The sequence below is a fragment of the Perognathus longimembris genome, chromosome 2 (genome assembly GCF_023159225.1).
Source record: "Perognathus longimembris pacificus isolate PPM17 chromosome 2, ASM2315922v1, whole genome shotgun sequence".
In the NCBI taxonomy this organism is placed as follows: domain Eukaryota; kingdom Metazoa; phylum Chordata; class Mammalia; order Rodentia; family Heteromyidae; genus Perognathus; species Perognathus longimembris.
In genome coordinates this window covers 71,478,800-71,498,564 of record NC_063162.1, presented here as the reverse complement: position 1 = coordinate 71,498,564, position 19,765 = coordinate 71,478,800, and the positions used below count along the sequence as shown (strand labels likewise).

General features: G+C 42.9%; 1 protein-coding gene across 1 annotated transcript; it reads left to right on the top strand.

Annotated features, from left to right (window-relative positions):
• Positions 1 to 5,032: 5,032 nt before the first annotated feature.
• Sfrp4 (secreted frizzled related protein 4) lies at positions 5,033 to 17,876 on the top strand. The gene is made up of 6 exons (XM_048339448.1): positions 5,033 to 5,694; positions 7,341 to 7,421; positions 7,515 to 7,580; positions 9,711 to 9,909; positions 14,042 to 14,105; positions 17,468 to 17,876. The coding sequence occupies exons 1-6, from the start codon at positions 5,190 to 5,192 to the stop codon at positions 17,657 to 17,659; spliced, it is 1,107 nt and encodes a 368-aa protein (XP_048195405.1). The 5' UTR covers positions 5,033 to 5,189; the 3' UTR covers positions 17,660 to 17,876.
• The last annotated feature ends 1,889 nt before the right edge of the window (positions 17,877 to 19,765 follow it).

The window sequence follows — 19,765 nt, the reverse complement described above, 5'->3', positions numbered from 1 at the left end:
CCTAAATATCAAAAGTCCTGAGACTGCTGTCACTGGTGGCTCAAGCCTGTAATCCTAGCTTCTCAAAAGGCTGAGATTTAAGGATCAAGATTTGAAGCCATCTCCAGCAGGAAAGGCCTTCAAATTCCTAACTCCAATTAACCACCCAAAAGTCAGAAGTGAAGCTGTGACACAAGTGGTAGAGCATCATCCTTAAGTGAAAAAGCTCAGGAACAGCACCCAGGACCCGAGTTCAAGCCGTAGTACCAGCGCTCCCACACACGTTGCAAGATCAAGAAACCCTAGAGTAACTTAGATTTTAGTATATTTTTTAACTTTCACTTTAGAAATATTATTGTCTAATTTTAATTTATTGAATTTATTGACTGAAGAAAATGGACTACATTAAAATTATACACATATAGTACACTTATATATGTATATGTATCAGCTAACATTCAAGTTATAACTAAAACCACTTAAAGGAAAATTAAAGGCAAAAGTTAGCTTGTCTGGTTATTTAGACTATAATTCCAAGCCATGTTTGGCAGCTCTAGTAAGATGCAAATAATTCAATCTACTACTTTTGTTGTTCTCTTCCATTCTTTTACATAATTTCTGTGTCTTTGTAATAATCACATCAAGTAGCATTCTCAACGTTTTTCCCACAAGATAAATGAGTTTGATTGGCAATTATGTGGGTGTGCGTGTGTATATACACACACATATATATATATACATATATATGGTAGAAAATACTCTAGCTTTGTAGTTTTTCTCCTATCTTTTATTTTTATTCTTAGAATGGTGGGGCTCAAATCCAAAGTTTCAAACTCTTCCTTTTAAGTCATTCGTTTTAACTTAGTAAACTAAAGAAATACTGAAAAAGACTGAACCAAAACTAACGTGAGGGGCTGGGGATATGGCCTAGCGGCAAGAGAGCTTGCCTCGTATACATGAGGCCCTGGGTTCGATTCCCCAGCACCACATATACAGAAAACGGCCAGAAGTGGCGCTGTGGCTCAAGTGGCAGAGTGCTAGCCTTGAGCAAAAAAAAGGAAGCCAGGGACAGTGCTCAGGCCCTGAGCCCAAGGCCCAGGACTGGCCAAAACAAAACAAAAAAAAAACTAACGTGAAATATAAATGTGTATATAAGATTTATAATTTTGTCTAAAATGTGTTAATGTTACCTTAAATTATGATCTATTTATCAGAAACTCAAAAGAAACAAGTATACTTTGTCTTCAAAAAAAAGTTATGGGTATCCTGTTTTTAAGTGAGTTTGTGTGGGACTATTATCTTCTGATAATGCAGATGAGCTTTGTACTTTTATATAATTTGATTTGAAAATGATTTTTTCATTACTGACTTGTCTAAAGAGAAACATATAGACAATTCTGGTTTTATTTATGAATAACAAATATACAAATTGCATATAAATTGTAAGCTTCATTACCTAAGACATACTTATTTTTCTAAGCAGTAAACAAGTCTGATGTAGAAGAAAAAGAAACTGTAGAGCAAAGGGGATGTCAAGATGGAAAAGGGGGAAGTGGCCCTGTGGGACAAGTGGTCCAACACTAGCCTTGAGTTCAGAGAGGCTCAGGGACAGTGCCCAGCCCCTGAGTTCAAGCCCTAGAACTAGAAAAAGAGAAAAAAAAAAAACCCACCCACACCTTTTTTTTAAAGGCTGGGCACTGGTATGACTCATGCCTGTAATCCTAGCTACTCAGGAGACTGAGTTCTAAGGATGTGGTTCAAAGCCAGCCTGGGCAGAAAAGTCTGTGAGACTCTTATCTCCAATTAATCACCAGAATACCGGAAATGGTGCTGTGGCTCAAGTGGTGAGCCTTGAGCACAAAAGCTCAGGGACAGCACTCAGGCCCTGAGTTAAAGTCCCATGAACAACAACATAAAAAGGGAGGAGGGGGAGGGAGAGGGGGAGGGGGAGAGGGAGGGGGAGGGGGAGGGGGAGGAGTAGGATTCTGAGAGTTACTTGCAGAGAAGGAGTGGATGAGATAACTAGAACATCAATGGGCCTAATAGGGTCACATTTAAAATGATTGGCTCAAGATATGGACTCAATCCAGATGCCCCTCAGTGGATGAATGGGTCAAGAAAATGTGGTATATATACACAGTGGAATTCTATGCTTCCATCAGAAAGAATGACATTGCCCCATTCATAAGGAAATGGAGAAATACCTGGAAAAAAGTATACTAAGTGAAGTAAGCCAAACCCAAATACACATAGCTTTTCTCCTTTTTAATATGAGAATGTGTTTACAAATCTACATGTTAACCCAATGGATAGTAAAAGCAACACCAGGAAATGATCAATTAAACAACAGTCTAAACATTCACATCGAACGAGGGAAGATATTCTTAGGAGAGGATCACAAGGGCTCAATAGCTATGTGCATGTGATCATATAAAATGATGCTTATTGAAATGAACTCAAAGAAATGGAAATGAGGTTTTATTGTACTGTTTGTGGTTTTTTTCCTCCTCCTACTGTCTATTCCCTGTACAGTGTTTTTTTTTTTTATTTCTGTACCTTTTGTCTGGTTTATAAGTTTATCTGATTGGGGGAAGAGAAGGGAAGCACAAAAATGGTGATGAACCAATTAAGCAGTGAAACCCACTAGACACTATGTTAGAAATCAACTATACAACTTGTGGAGGAGGGAAGTCGAGAGGGGAAAAACTGAGAGGGAGGGGTAGCACAGTTCAAAAGGAAATGTACTCATTACCCGACTTATGTAACTGTAACCCCTCCGTACATCTTCACAATAAAAAATTTTAAAACCTAAACAAGAAAATGATTGGCTCTATTTCCTTTTTCTATGATGTTGGGGGTGAACCTAAGGCCTCTCATACTAGGCTAGGCAAGTGCTCTAACACTGAGCTATCCCCAGGCCCCCTGCAAGACTCTCTTAAGTTCTCCTCACCCTTGCTTAAAGGTCTTGCAATCAGAAATGATTCATGGCATTTCATGAAACTTGGTGGTGGATGTGGTATTTGTAAAAAGCAAATGCAGTAGGTTCAGATTGATTGCAGAAATGTGAACCCTGTCCAGCTTTGCCTCCCTCAAACAAGGGAAAGGGCATCTGCTCTTTCTCTGTTCCATGGGTAGGGGCTGGAACAGCGCACACTGTCATTCAGCGAGGGCTTTCACTGCTGGAAGAGTCTGCAGAGGTCTCCTGGGCAGGGCCCTGGCTTGATGTCTTTGGTGTGTGAGATTTGTTCTACAGGAAAGCAGAATAGCTCTCTTTTTTTTTTTTTTTGGCCAGTCCTGGGCCTTGGACTCAGGGCCTGAGCACTGTCCTTGGCTTCTTCCCGCTCAAGGCTAGCACTCTGCCACTTGAGCCACAGCGCCGCTTCTGGCCGTTTTCTGTATATGTGGTGCTGGGGAATCGAACCTAGGGCCTCGTGTATCCGAGGCAGGCACTCTTGCCACTAGGCTATATCCCCAGCCCCAGAATAGCTCTCTTGACCAGACATCTGGGTTACCCCCCAAAAGCAAGGAAACCCCTTGAGTCCTCAAATACATGTGTTTCAATAACCATCCTAATTTACCATGTTTAATTTGTATTCCCTGAAAAAGAAAGCCTTTAGAGTGATTAGCTCCTTGGCTTGTACGCTTCATCTGAACACCTTTATTTTATTTTAGTCATTGGTTCTTGCTCAAATTAAACACTAAGCTAACTTTGTTTGTGGTGGAAAGAAACCAAAAAATTCCTTAAATTCAGGTATCAAGTTGAACTGGTTTTTCTCTTAAAAAATATCTTTAAATAGTTGTACAAAGGAGTTACCATTTAACAAAACAGTTTATGAATACAATATATCTTAGTGTCATCCCTTTCAACTAGGGGCTTGAACTCAGGGCCTGGGTGCCCTACCACTTAAGCCATACCTCCTCTTCCAGCCTTTTGGAGGATAATTGGAATTAAGAGTCTCTTGGACTGTCTTAACCCTGGTTGGTTCTGAACCTCAGTCTTCAAATCTCAGCCTCCTGAGTAGCTAGGATTATAAGGGTGGGCCACTTGCAGGCTTGATCTAGGTTTTCAAAGCTTCACATTCAGAGAACATTGCCCCAGTGATGCGCTATGTAAATATCCAATAGAAGTCTTGCTGCTGAAGTTTGTTGTGAATTTGCAACAATAGAGCCTCCCATTTCTGTAGATGAGAGGAGAGAGATAACAAAAGGTGCATACTTGCTCTCCAAGGCACAGAGCGTCTTGATCGGATCAAGGACCTGTCCGGGAGTATATCCAAGACCAAGATTTTAAGTTGTTGAAATGGAAATGACTTGAGAATGGGAAAATTGTTCACACTGTCGTGTCCCAAATTGTCTGTTCTCATGTTGCAGGAAGGAGTTGTTGGCAGTTAGAAGACATTTTTTTTTTTTTGGTCGGTCGCGGGGCTTGAACTCGGGGCCTGGGCGCTGTCCCTGAGCTCCTTTTGCTCAAGACCAGCACTTTACCATGTAGAGCCACAACGATGCTCTTGGACCTGTGGTTCTGTTGCTGGAACAGGAACACACCAAGTGCCAGTCTGGGGGAAAAAAAAAAAAAGGAAAGAAAACAAACGAACCAGAATGAATGTCCACTAGCCAGAACAACAAAGAGCAACTCCGCACCCAAGCGCGCGTCCCGGCACCTTTCCCGGGGTCCGCCCGGCTGTCTCCACACCCAGCGCTTCTCTTGCCCCCTCGTGGAAAAGAGCGACGCAGCAGCTCTTCTTCCGCTCCCTGGCTCCGTACCTGGGGCGGGGGACAGCGAGGCCAAAGGAGCGAAAGGTGCCTCTCTCTCTCTCCCGCTGGCAATTCTTGTGTCTGGTGTCCAAAAGGATTGGCCGCCAGATGCTCCCCGTCTTGATCAGTAGAAGGACTAGTCAGACTGAAAAGGAGGGACTTTGAGGGGACCAGGATTGCAGCCATTTGGGGCGGAGACGAAGTCACCGCCCCGCACCGAGGGCCTGGGACGAGTAGGGATAAATAGGGTCCCGCAATGGCCGGAGCCGGCTGCGCTCCGAGCTGCGAGGTCCGGGACGCCAGTTTCTCTGGGCGAGTTCGCAGTCCCGGCGCGGCTGAGGACCGGTGCTGGCAGGCGATCGGCGAGCAGCCCCCGCAGACTGGAATTTAGGAGGCGAAAGCCCCCGGTGCCTCCCCAGCTTGCTCCGTGGAGAAAGGGCCGGGGCCAATCGGAGATGCGGGGGACGACGGGGTCCTCCGGGCAGGTCGGAGCCGCGTCTGCGCCGAGCTGGGTCTCGCTCGCTCCCAGGCTGCTGGCGTTGTGCCTGTGGCTGCGCCTGGCGCCGGGCGTGCGCGGCGCGCCCTGCGAGGCCGTGCGCATCCCCATGTGCCGCCACATGCCCTGGAACCTCACACGGATGCCGAACCACCTGCACCACAGCACCCAGGAGAACGCCGTGCTGGCCATCGAGCAGTACGAGGAGTTGGTGGACGTGAACTGCAGCGCCGTGCTGCGCTTCTTCCTGTGCGCCATGTACGCGCCCATCTGTGCCCTGGAGTTCCTGCACGACCCCATCAAGCCCTGCAAGTCTGTGTGCCAGCGCGCCCGCGACGGCTGCGAGCCGCTCATGAAGAGGTACAACCACAGCTGGCCCGAGAGCCTGGCCTGCGACGAGCTGCCGCTCTACGACCGCGGAGTGTGCATCTCCCCAGAGGCCATCGTCACCGACCTCCCCGAGGGTAAGTCGGGACCGAGAAGGCTGGAGCTTGGCGCAGCCGCTGCGAACCAGGGGGGCCACATCGGCGGGTGCCAGTGGGTGCCCCTCGTCGCACTTCTCTGAAACTTGAAATGAAGGATGGCTTACTCACAGAGATGTCACCACGGGCCGGGGAGTGGGGGAAACTCCAGGACTGGAGGGGGCGCAGAGAGATTGGGCTTACAAGGAAGCAATTGGCAATGGTTTTTTCTTACCCTGGCAGTGATGGGGTTTGTGTGAAGCACATTGCATGTATGAATTCACCAGAGGCTTAAGCCATTCCCACCAGCTGGAGACTAATGCTCTGTCATTTGATCCCCACTTCTCGAAAGTTCTGTCATTGAATAAGACTTCTGGAAAGTTCAAAGCGGCAGTGGTCATCACTGGCCAGCACGAGTGTGGTTTGTAAGGGGAGCTGACCTGGAAAATGGTGGCATCTGTTTTGTGGTCACTGACTTAAGAGCCAGTGACTGTGGCATCTGTTGGCCTGACCACTGATTCGCTTCCTTCCTTTCTTTGGTCCTTTGACTGTTTTTGTTGCAAGGAGCAAATCTAAATTCCCTTCTTGAAAGGAAACCTAAGGAAAGCTTCTCATGCTTCTATGTGGGCATCCCCTAGGGCAACTTCCTCCTTGAGAGCTCCTGGCTGTTTTCTCTTGGTATGGTCTCTGAAGTTACATCTCAGATACAGCTCTAAATAGGAAGGATGACCCCTCAAGCTAAGGTGCAAATACAAGCTCATCTCCAAGTAAGAAACTTTACAAAACACATTTACAGCTTAAATGGTTTTTTGTATGTGCCAGTCCTGGGCCCTGAACTCGGGGCTTGGGCACTATTGTTAAGCTTTTTTGCTCAAGGTTAGCACTCTACAACTTGAGCCATAACTCTACTTCCAGCTTTTTTGGTGCTTAATTGGAGATTAGAGTCTCAGACTTTCCTGCCCAGGCTGCTTTTGAGACCTCAGCTTCCTGAGTAGATAGGATTAGAGGCATGAGCACTTATGCCCATCTTACGCTTAAATCTTACAGATGGTATAGGGTTGTGCAGCTGTGAACTGTTCCTACTCTGTAAAACATGAGGTGGGGGTTTGGAAATACTTTGGGATTTTTTTGATGAAAGTGTTAACTTGGAAAAAAATCAACATTTCTTTTGTATGTGTTTCTGCAGTTACTAGGACTTGAACTTAGGGCCAGGCCTCTATCGCTTAGATTTTTGCTTAAGGTTAGTGCCTACCACTTAATCCACAGCTCTACTTGTGGCTTTTTGCTAGTTAATTGGAGACAAGAGTTTCATGAACTTTCCTGCCCTAGCTGGTTTCAAACTATGACCCTCAGCTCTCAAGCCTCCAGAGTAACAAGGGTTGCAGATGTGAGCCACTGGCACCTGGTGAAAATCAACATTGTGATACAGCTTTTGGAGAAAGTGGTATGATTTATCCAATTGGTTGAATAGATGTGCATCATGTCAGTGTGTGCTTGGATAGCAGAGCTTGGAAGGACAGATGGCTTTTCTCACCTGCTAGTTACTATTTACTACTGTCGAGTGGTGTGGATCTGCTCATTTATATCCTTATTTTGAAGAGAGCCAGTCACTGACCACAACTGTGCGGCCGGCCCTGTTTGTATTACAGATGCAAAGTGGATGGACATCACACCAGACATGATGGTACAGGAGAAGCCACTTGACACTGACTGCAAACGCCTGAGCCCCGGTCAGTTCTGTCCTCAGACTCCCTCTTATTTTCTGCAGTGACTTCTGGATCCATTTCTAGCTTAAAAAAATTTCTTTTCCCACCCTCTTTCAGATCGGTGCAAGTGTAAGAAGGTTAAGCCAACTTTGGCAACATATCTGAGCAAAAACTACAGCTATGGTGAGTCCCCCGGTGTAGCCATTGACTGTTCATATAGTGCACGTTGGAAAACCAAAAACTGTGTCCTTGGCCAGGCTGGCTATAATCATCACAAAGGAAAAGAAGAACACCAGTACGGGTTGATTCTTCTACTTGTTTCCGTGGGGTTCTCAATGGCATAATAATAACTGTAAAGTTTCTTACTTTTATAGATGAATCAAAAGTAAATTACTCTGGTCTCCAGTGAAGGCATTTGCTTTCATCAGATTTAAAGTGTGATATCTTGCGCAGAAAAGAGCACAGTGCCCTTCATCTCTTCTTCTGGTTCTGTTGCTACAGGAAGGATTCAAAGTAGTAGGCCAGGGTATGCTCATCTGAGACCCAGACCATTCAATCCTACTTGTGTATCTTTTAAAGTCAAGCTACAAGTATTTAACATCTTCATGAAATTGTGAGGACACGTGTATTAAAATAGTTCACATGTCCTCCTCTATCTTCTGTGGAAGAATCATTCAGCCCTTGCTTCCAAGAAAAATGGTCAGTTGTGATATTTTAAAGGTTTTATGCAATTTTAATTCTACTACCATCATCTGAAAGTAAATTTCACAAAAATACCTTTAAAAACATCTACTTGGCCTATTTATATGGTCTTGCATTTCCTGTAATATTTATCCTAAAATAACAAAATGTTTTTGAAAGAAAAAACAATGCTAAATTTCTTTTCATATTTCATAAGAAATGGTAGATTGTTAATTATCTATGAAAGGAAGAGAATCATGGAAATTCAGAAGTCTGAAAAGTAACCTAGACTTATTTCATCAGGTTTGGGAATCTCACATAGCTAATGAGAGTAATTCAACAACAACAAAATACATAATCATGCATTATCTTTCCAGGTAGCTTTTTACTTGAAATACATTATGTAGTGTGTGTGTGTGTGTGTGTGTGTGTGTGTGTGTGTGTGTGTGTGTATACACTGTCCCTAAGCTTTTTTTTTTTTTTCTATATATGTGGTGCTGAGGAATTGAACTCAGGGCTTCATGTATATGAGGCAAGCACCCTTGCCACTGGGCCATATTACCAGCCCCCATCCCTAAGCTTTTTGTGCTCAAGGTGACTGCTGCTCCATTTGAGCTACAGCTCCAGTTCTGGCTTTTTGGAAATTACTGGAAATAAAAGTCTCACAGCCTTTCCTGTAGGGCTGGCTTTGAACCACAATCTTCAGATCTCAGCCTTCTGAGTAGCTAGGATTAAAAGTGTGAGCCACCAACACCAGGCATAAATTCTGTCTTAATCTCATCTCCTTAGTCCTTTCTATGTCCTGATCCAGTCTTCAGTGTGACTGTTTCTCTGTCCTGTTGTTTTCTGGGTGTCTTCCCTTGGATCTACCGTGATGAGTCAATCTTTCTTGTGTTCTTCCAGCAGTCAGCTTCCTAGGTTGGAATTCAAAACCACCCCATATTCAGACTGATTTCCACTCCAACCAGGAGGCAGTAATAATAGCAAGAGTCCAGAGAAGTCAGAATTTAAAACTTGATCAAAGACAGTCACACTGTCAGCCATTTGTAATAACAATTCTATGTCCATTCACCCTAACCTTGCTTTGTCAGTGTGTGACATCAGGTGATTGCGAACAGCCATCCTCAGGGATTCCCTTGTAGTTGACAAAGGTTACAACTTCAATTATCCTCCCTATGAACTAGAAGTTCAAGCATCTGATGATTGTTGTAATACAAACTTTACAGTGACTTCTGAATCTGAGAATATGTGATAATGACTTCAAGTCATCGCAAGGAGAATGGAAACAAACACATGAGTTTCTAGGAAGCTCTCCCTGACCTACAAGGGCAAACAGAGAATAAAGCCCACTATAAAATTTTTGCTTTTCTGTCTATCTGTGTGTCTGTGTGATTCGAGACTTTGAAAACAAGGTTGAGATCTGGTCTGAGGTGCCTTGCATTGACAGTGCAACTATGCATCTAGGTTTTTTTGTTTTTGTTTTTGTTTTTTTGTCTATACCATATCTGCTTTGGACATGAGCACAATGACAGGAGTGATTCTTTATGAGACATCCTACATTTGTCTTGAACTTACCATCCTCATTTTTCCTCCAAGGTTTCAACAACGCTTACATTACTTTTTCAATTACAGTCATTCATGCCAAAATAAAAGCTGTGCAGAGGAGTGGATGCCACGAAGTGACCACGGTGGTGGATGTGAAGGAGATCTTCAAATCCCTGTCACCCATCCCACGAACCCAAGTCCCACTCATCACCAATTCCTCATGCCAGTGTCCACACATCCTACCGCACCAGGATGTTCTCATCATGTGTTACGAGTGGCGCTCACGGTAAGCTGGGAGAAGCAGGTGGGCATAATTGCTCACTGCTTATAAGAGCAGGGGAGCTCATGTAGCAGGCTTGTAAAAAAAAAGCAGCAAAATCTTGCCAGGAATTCATTTTTTAAAAGCAGTTTCCATAGATGCCTCTGTTAGAATATTACATAGCCTAAGTGCCAGATAATTCCTGAACTGGATGCCTTAACTATTCTGCTGACAGAATGAGGAACAACTAGAAATGTGAACATCTGAATAGAACCTTTAAAAATCTATTTCAGAATTCATGAATTGCAAACTGTACAGATGAGTACATTTTGAGTAAGAATTACTTTTCAATTATCTGGCCAAGCCTAGTGTGAAAAGTATTAAGAAGTTTTAAAAACTTCTTTTATAACCTAGAGGTCAACTGATCAACCATCTATGTATTTTCCTAATGTATGCATACGAAGTTTTGTGTGTGTGTGTGTGTGTGTGTGTGTGTGTGTGTGTGTGTGTGTATTATTTTGTGGGGTAATGGGGTTCGAACTCAAGAACTTGCAGTTGGCAAGCAAGCACTGTACTGCCAAGCCATGCCTCAGCATTTTTTACACTGGTGATGTGGAGATACGGTCTCACTTATTTTCCTGGGCCTGGAGCTCTATCGATCCTTGTATTTTGTGTTTTCCACTGTAGCTGGAATGATAAGTACGCAAGACTATGCCATGTCTCATGAACGTTTTTTTTTCCCCCTTGTTGGTGTGGATCCATGATCCTTTTGGCTTTCAATCTCAGCCACTCACATAGCTGGAATGATAGATGCACATGCCAGGCAATGCTCAGCTTTTGGTTGAGGAGTTTCATGAACTTTTTGCTTGGGTTGGCCTTGAGCCATGTCCTGATCTCAAGCTCTTGGATAGCTACAATCGCAGGTGTGAGCCTGAGATCTAAAATGTAGTAAGATGTGATTTCCAAGTGCCAGTGACTCACACCTATAATCCTAGCTACTCAGGAGTCTGAGATCTGAGAATCGGGATTTGAAGCCAGCCAGGACAGACAATTCTGCAAGATTTTTATATCTAATTAACCTGTAAAGAACCTGATCCAGAGGTATCAGAGTTTCAGAGATAGAGCTTTTTGTTGTTCAAGTGGTAGAGTGTTAGCCTTGAGTGAAAAATCCATGTGAGACTGAGATGCCCTAAGTTCAAGCTCTGGTACAAGTAAAAGTATGATTGTCAAGTTCACACTATGCAAGTTTTAAACAGGTAAGTGTTTCATGCACACACGCACACACACACACACAAACACACATGCATACACATACATCTCTAGGTTGGAGTGCTTGTCACCCCACACCCATTTGCTACTCATCTTTTTATAATCAGCACCATTTTTTTTAACAATATGAAGTTGAACGCTAAGAAAAATCACTATTTTTTTTTTTATAACAGATGATCCCTTTGATTCTCTGCCATCAGTGCTTACATCTCTCTTCTTGGTGTAGTTAAGACCCCATTCCTCTAAGAAGAAAACAGGTCTCTTTTGAAAGGGACCTCACTTACATCATTTCCTGTTCTGCATTTCCACAGTGTTTGTACATAGCCTCATATGCTGCCCTGGGTTCTAAGCTCTCAAGCTTTCCATCAACCTACAGCTTTGTCTCTCTCAAGAAGCAGGCATGCCTCTCCCCTGAGATTCGTATCTGCTGCACTTCTACTTGTAGTTGGGGAGATGGAGGGTCTGTTTTATTTGGACAGATGAATAGATTTTAAATCCATTCCAGCCCAAATATTTTGGGATGATTAGGGCTTATGTATTCACAAATGATATTCAAGATTGTGTGGAAAAATAAGCTGGGAAGAGATGGAAGGAGGTTTAAAAATCAAAATAATAGAGCTGGACAATAGTGGCTTATACTTGATATCCTAGCTACTCAGGAGGCTGACATCTAAGGATCATGGTTTGAAACCAGGTCAAGCAAGAAAGGCCATGAGACTCTTATCTCTAATTAACAATCAGAAAGCCAGAAGTGGAGTTGTGGTTCAAGTGGTAGAGCACTAGCTTTGAGTGAAAAAGTTAAGGGACAGTACCCAGTCCCTCAATTGAAGCCCCAGTACCAGCATACACACACACACACACACACACACACACACACACGGAGGAGATCCTTCTTGTGATATACACAAAACTGTTATAAAGTTACAACCAGTGATATAACAAGGGATGTTAATATAAGTAAAACAGGAGAAATTTGTGACACAGGTTCTAACACACGAGAGATTTTTATTCCAAAAAAATAACCAAAACAGTGATATGAAGGGAAGAGATTATGTCATATGGCATTTAGGGTTTGGGAAATTCATATTTTCACCTTGTACTCTAATGTAAAATAAATTCCAAATATATTAAATTACTTTAAAAGCTAACTGGAAGGGACAAGATTAGGTAATTAAATATGTGGAAGGCAAAGTACTTTATAAGCACAAAAGTAATACAAGAAATTAAGAGGAAAAATATCACTACCCAGAGTTGGCCACAAAGTATTGTACACATAAAAAATCACATAAACACAGAAAGGTGAATAAAAGTTGAGAAATTGTGATAAAAAAAGGAATTGTCATCCTGTCTTATGAAAAATTTGTACAAATTTGTATCTAAGATGTCAAAAATACATTGTAGAAATATGTGTGTACAAATCCAAGGAAACAAACTCCATAAGAAATATAAGAGGTGACATTGATCAAATGCACCGTATCCATGAACTGCTTTGTGAAATGGCAACTCCTTTGTACAACTAATTAACAATAATTTTTTTAAAAGAAGTACACGGGCTGGGAGTGTGGCTTAGTGGTAGAGTGCTTGCCTACCATGCATGCAGCCCTGAGTACGGTTCCTCAGTACCACATACACAGAAAAAGCTGGAAGTGGTGCTGTGGCTCAAGTGGTAGAGTGCTAGCCTTTAGCAAAAGAAGCTGAGGGACAGTGCCTAGGTCCTGAGTTCAAGCCCCAGGACTGGCAAGAAAGAAAGTAAAAATAGTAAATAAACCTTTAAATTTTACTGTCTCAAAGATTCCATTTTTACTTAATTCTTAATATTAGTGAATTGCATGAAATTACAATGATTTAGAAAATAATTTGTCACTGTGTTGAAAATGTGTTTTTTAAATTTTGTTTTGTGCTGGTCTCTGGGCTTGAACTTAGATCCTGGGTGCTGCTCCTGAGTTGTTTTGTTGTTGTTGTTGTTTTTCACTGAAGTCTAGTGCTCTATCCCTTGAGTCACAGCTCTACTTCCAGCTGTTTTAGAAGGCTTCCTAGTCTGGCTTTGAACCACAATCCTCAAGCCATTGGCACCTGGCTCACAAGACTCTCTAATTAACCACCAAATAGCCAGAAGTGGAACTGTGGCTTTAGCAGTAGCTTTGAGTGAAAAAGCTCAGGTCCTGGGTTCAAGATCCAGGACACACACACACACACACACACACACACACACACACACACACACTCCTTTGACTCAATCACTTAGCTTTCAGAAATCTGCCTTGAGCCAGTACACACTACCATGTCCAAGGATGTCCAATACATGAGTGGGTAGTGAATCATAGCTAAGCAAAAGGAGGACTGGATTCCATAGTTGTAATGTTATGTTTATTTTATTCTATTTTATTTTTGGTGTTAGTCCTGAAGCTTGGACTCAAGGTGTGTTTTCTATCTCTGAGCTTTTTGGCTCAAGGCTCTACCATTTGAGCCACACTTGTACTTCCAGCTTTTCTGTGGTGTGTGTGAGTAATTGAAAATAAGAATATTTCAGATTTTCCTGACAAGGCTGGCTGTGAAACAGGATCCTCAGATCTCAGCCTCTTAGGATTGCTGGCATGAACCACCAGTGCCCAACTTATTTTTTTAAGGCATTTTTTTCTAGTTTTTCTAATCAGAAAAAGAACATGATATGGACAAAGGAAATGGCCAGTATGACCTAAATAGCCAACATGATTGAAAATACACACATAGGAACAAGGAACAATGAGAGGAAATGCTAATGAAATATACATGGTAGATTTTGGGCTTATAGACAGAAGGATTCTTGAAGATGCATTGTAATTTTTTTCATTTTTAATCTTTTTACTTTTATAATCAAATGGTGATTACTAAGATAAATTACTTCTTTCAGGATGATGCTCCTTGAAAATTGCCTAGTTGAAAAATGGAGAGATCAACTTAGTAAAAGATCCATAGTAAGTATATTAGCAATCCTGTTGGAAAAAAAAAGAATCATGTAAGGAAATCCTGTGGAATTGGAGAATTCTTCATATTTTCATGCCTGAGCTTACAAATAGCCAGAAATCATACAGTATCTGCCTTTTTGATAGATGCTTAAGAAGTATAATGAATCAATTTTTGTTCAATTTGAATATACTGTTGTTTACAAATTAAAGTAGGATTTTTATCTCCTTATTGGATTAAAATTTAATTGCTGTTATTAAAAAGTAAGAGGCATGTCGACAGAATTATGTTTACTAGGATTAAAAGCAACACATACGTGTTCTAAAACCCATCTTGTCATGGTACCTAGCAAAATCTTTTCCTACATTTATAATAGTGTAAGTCATTTGCAAGGAAGAAAAAAGAATTGATGAAAAACTATTTTGTGGCCAAATGTATTATAATAGTAACATTCCACAGATGTTAACAATTTAATTACAAGAATTAGGATGATAGTTTTTGCTCAAAGAGTAGAAATTGTATCAGAGAAAAAGACATGAGGTAATTAGTTTAAATATTTTAAAATATTTCTTTCTCCTGAAAAATAAGTTTTGGTTTCATAAAGGGCCTGTTTTGCCTAAATTTTCTTAGATGGGAATATATTAGTATTTGACTTATGACATAGCTCCTCTAGACTCAGCATTGTGCACAGCAAAACCCATGCGTATGCACTGAATCAGACCTAAACCCCAGGACCGCTGACTCATAATGTGCTCTGTGTTATTAGAACTGGTTGTCCTCTCTCTCTCTCTCTCTCTCTCTCTCTCTCTCTCTCTCTCTCTCTCTCTCTCTCTTTCTCTCTTTCTCTCCCTCTCCCTCTCTCCCCCCCTCTTTCTCCCCCCTCCCCTCTATCCCTCCCTCCCTCTCCCACCTCCCCCCTCTCCCTTCTCTCTTTAACAGTCCTGGGGCTTAGACTCAAGGTCTGAGCACTGAGCACTGTCCCTGGCTTCCTTTTGCTCTGCCTCTTGAGCCACAGAGCCACTTCTGGCCTTTTGTGTGTATATATATATGGTGCTGAGGAATCGAACCCAGGGCCTCATGTATATGAGGCAAGCACTCTTACCACTAGGCCATACTCCCAGCCCCTGGTTATCTGCTTTCTATTGCATTGAATTGGAAGCATCCATGAGGAGAACAAACTGAGTATAAGGACCTGAGAGGGCTGAGATAAACGAGGGCTTTCAAGAATCATAGTGTCAGGCCATTCACCCTGGCTGCAAGTGTTCCCACAAACTTCACTAAGAATCTGAAAACAGTCCCTATGGGAGAACTGCACGCCACAATGATGTTATTACTGGTTTACAATTGTGCCCTACAAATGCCTTTCTTTTCCATTGTATCTATAGTGCCTGGATTTGTGTTTTGCCCATGTTTCTTATAATATAATATAATATAATATAATATAATATAATATAATATAATATAATATAATATATATTTGCAGTGGAAGTGCTATACTGAGAATTGCACTCAGAGCCTCATACTTTGTAGCAGGTACTTTAGCATTAGTCATTTTTCAGCCACTGTCTTGATATTTTCCCCGGAGCTAACATGAGCCACAACTCTATCTATGCCTCCCACACAGTTGGGAGTGCAGGTGTGTGCCACTTCACCTCATCTCAGATTTCTTACTGGATAAAATATGCTGTAAAAAAGAAGGGACACAGACATGATAATACAAACCAGTGACTGCTCAAGCGGGCGAACTTTCACTTATTTCTGACATGAGCTTCTTAAAGAATTCACCTCTGCTCTCAGGGAAAGTTGATCGGTGACTCAAGGTCTGGGCAGCTAGAACTGCAGTGGGTTGCAGCATTCCTCATTTACTCTCACTTTGAGACCTAAGATCAGTTTCCGCTCCCAACTACAATGCAGTACAATTGCATACATTGAGAATTAGACCATATTCATTGACCTTTATTACAGTATGTTATAATTGCCTTATTATGCTATTACTCTTTACTCTGCTTTTTAGACAGAGTGAAATTATTTATTAATAATTATAATAAATGTATTAATAATCAATACTCATAGTTACAGTGCTGGTTTACATTCGCATTGTTATATTACTAGATTGCAATTTAAATGTTAATGATTAATAATGTATCAATTAAACCTTATCATAGGTATATGTGCACAGAGTATAAAGAACAGTATACATAGACCATAATCCTACACATGGTCTCCGGCATTAACTGGGGTTCTCCTCACAAGGGCTACTGTGCTAGGTATAGGTGGGCTTCTCTGTTGCTATGGATGTAGGTGAGCCCCTGAGTATGATGGGATCGCAAGGAAATAGTGAGAAAGGAGACAGAGCCAAGTACTCTGAAAAAGACAGGCAAAGCTCCTTTAATAGGATCACAGCTAGGAGCAGAAGGTAGCTAACACTCTTCAAAGAGCTAACCCTTAACAAAGTGACCAGAGGCTTTTATTAATTTTTCTAGAGTAAGCTAATGTTTGTTAATTGCCCATTGTCCATGGGCATGATTCAGAAGTTGTTCCTCTTTTGAGCTCAAGAATTCCAACTCTGGTGAACAGGCCATTGACTAACCCACAAGCTTCCTGATGAATGAATCACTGTCAGGCATAGAACACTCTGGCTTCCTGGTTGGTTCAAGGCCTTAAGGTAAAATAGGGAGACTGTAGGTGGTGCCTGAGCTGTAGTGAGAGCACAGGGCAGGGGGGCAGGGGGGCAGGGGTGAGGGGAGGTAGAGAAGCGCACAGCAACTCCAACATGCAACAGATCACCTTCACTCTGTAGTTCAGTCTTGGATAAAAAAAAATTTAAATGAAAAATATGCCTACATGCAGAACTGAGTAGAATCTGATCCAAGTTTACAGACAGCAAAGGAACACACAGCTAGGGAAATGTTATGTTGTTTCTACCCCACCCCCATTTTTCTCACTAATCTGATATCTGTAAAACATCAGGGTTTCAGCAAAAATTGGCCTTCTAGGTTCCTTTGCGGAACCTAGGCAGTCAACATAATCCACACCAACGTTATTATCTCGCATCATTACTGCTTAGCTCTGGGACCTCCGAAATTAGTAGTCAGACTGAATGCTGTGATTTTCCTCTGACAGAGAATTGACTGCAGAGTTGGTTCTGGAGACTCATGAAGGGCATTTTATCGGGGTCAGGCTTTTCCTTGGTACCAGTGCGCCCTTGTCTTTGCATCTCACTTGTGTAGACTTACTTGGTTTAGTCATGAGGGGTTTTAAGATTGGGGAACGAATTAATGGATGTACAGCTGTGCTGGTGAATATGATACTAGTTTTCATGTGCAAAGGGTTCAGATGTACTTGACAGACCTGTTTACTAATTGCCTCTCAGCAGTGGGAAGAGAGGTTGCAGGAACAGCAGAGAACAATTCAAGACAAGAAACGCACAGCGGGACGCATCAGTCGTAGCAACCCCCCAAAACCCAAGGCAAAGCCACCTGTTCCCAAACCATCCAGCTCTAAGAAGAACATTAAACCTAGAAGTGCTCAAAGGAAAATAAACCGAAAAAAGACTGTGAACTAACTGCTTTTCAAACTGGATACTCATCACAAGACAAGACTGGGCATTTCCCCGGACAGCGACCTAACATGCCACACTCTTTCTAGACACCATCTTGCTGGATTTTTCTTTGTGATAGGCTTTCCTTTGTTTCTTTTTATTTTTAAAGTTACCTGTGTCATCTTAATGGGTTACCATTTGCTATGGAAGGTTTAGTAAATAAAGCTGGTCAGAAGGTTTCTTGCAGGTCTGTGTACATATTCTGTGTGATCTTTGTATGGGAGGAAATGCATTTCTATCCTTACCATTTGGCCTAACATGTGCATTGCAAATTAAATGCCATATTTGAAAAAAAAAAAGCAGTGTTTTGGAGGAAACCCATATTTTTATACCCATTCAGCTCCTGCTAGAATGCTGAGGATATTTCAAAATGTGATTGGAAATCTAATCATCTGAGGAAACAGAGAGAAATGAATGTTTAAAAGATCTTTGTGTAGCTATGATTTGCAGAAGGAGTTTCCTGATAAGTGAAAAATCTAGAGAAGGAAGATGTTGCATTAATAATTGTATTTGTAAGACTTTCAGCTATGAGTTTAGCAAGAAACTATAAAAGTTAAAATAGGAATGACAAGTAAATGAAAAGGAGAGAAAGACATGTCTGGAGCAATGTTTTCTGTCCAGAGAGCGCATGATCATGAAGCACCTTGTATATAGTATCTAAGCACTTCCTAGGAGGAGAGGAGGGAACTCCCACAGCCCAGCCAACTTGTTGGCCCGCTCCCTGAATGCCCCATCACACCTGGCCTCCGTCCACATGGCATGTTGCCGGAGTGAGCTGCAGCCACCACAGTGGCAGGTGATGGGCTGGGCTACACAGCTTGCACATCTGTCAAGGTCCAGCCCAGGAGTGGAACAGACCCACAGTGATTCCCACATGCAGGGCTGAGGCCTTCGGTTGGGCTTGAAGGGTGGATCATTGGGGGAATGAGCTTGTGTATCACAAGATCTTCCTGGTGGCTGGCTTCATGGGACTGGAGTAAATATGAGGAGACCAGGGAGGAGTCTAAGAAGACCCTTCTGATCTTTCTCCACCCAATGCCGCAGGACTATCCGGAGGGCACGGTCCCTCACCTGGCACCATCCTCACACACCTGTCCTCACTGCAAAAAGACAAGGACTCCAAGGATGTGAGTGAGCAGGGGGTTCAGGGCTGGGAAATCACATTGGAGAAAGGAGTGTCTTGACCCTCTGACCTCCAGCAAGAGACCCAGTCCTCCCTAGCCCCAGGGTACCAAGCACCATAGCCATCCCACCTACTGATGCCCCAAGCTTCCAGATCCCAGTGTTGCTGATGACTTGGGGACATTTCTCAGTGGGTGGTGAGGGAGGGTGGGAATGTGACACTAGGTCCTCAAGGTGACAAAGCCTGTGGGGTTAGCATGGCCTTGTCACTGGAAGCCTGGGTGAACACAATGTTCAGAGACAGTTGAGCAGTCAAATCCCTGTCCTGAGGCCCCAGTGACTCCCTGCCCTAGACCGAGAGCAACTCTGGTCCAGGTGTGGACCCATGCTACCCTCTGCTGGCCTGAATTGGTGGGGCACAAAGTGGCCAGGCTGCCTTCAATGTGGAAGCCCCATTTTCTAAGCACATTGGCTCTTTGATTTTTCAGGGCACTTGGATATCCATGAAACAAAGACGAGAGGTGAGAAGATGAAGCCTTCCGCCACAAGGAGGCAAGCTGTGCAGGCCTCTGAGGTCCTTCCTTGCCTCTGAAGATGGCCACATTTGGTACAGAGGATAGGACATGGGGTCCTGAGGGGGCATCTAGGACAGCTTCCTGGGGGTGGGCACTGCATCCTGGCAGAAAAATGAGGAGAACACTGAGTGTGAGACAGAGAGAGGAGAGTAAGCCCAGGTAAAGACCCCAGGGTAGGCCTGGCCTACCCTGCTCTGGTCTACGCCCATCACTTTCCTGGCCTTTCTCTCAACCAGGAGTTCAAGGTGATGTCCCTCATCAAGGAACTGCAGGGCACGTGTCAGGAGCTCCATGTGGTTCCTGAGGTGAACTTTGTGTCATGGTTCACCAATCTGAAACACCTCAGTGAAACTGAATGGTGAGCTGCAGCGGG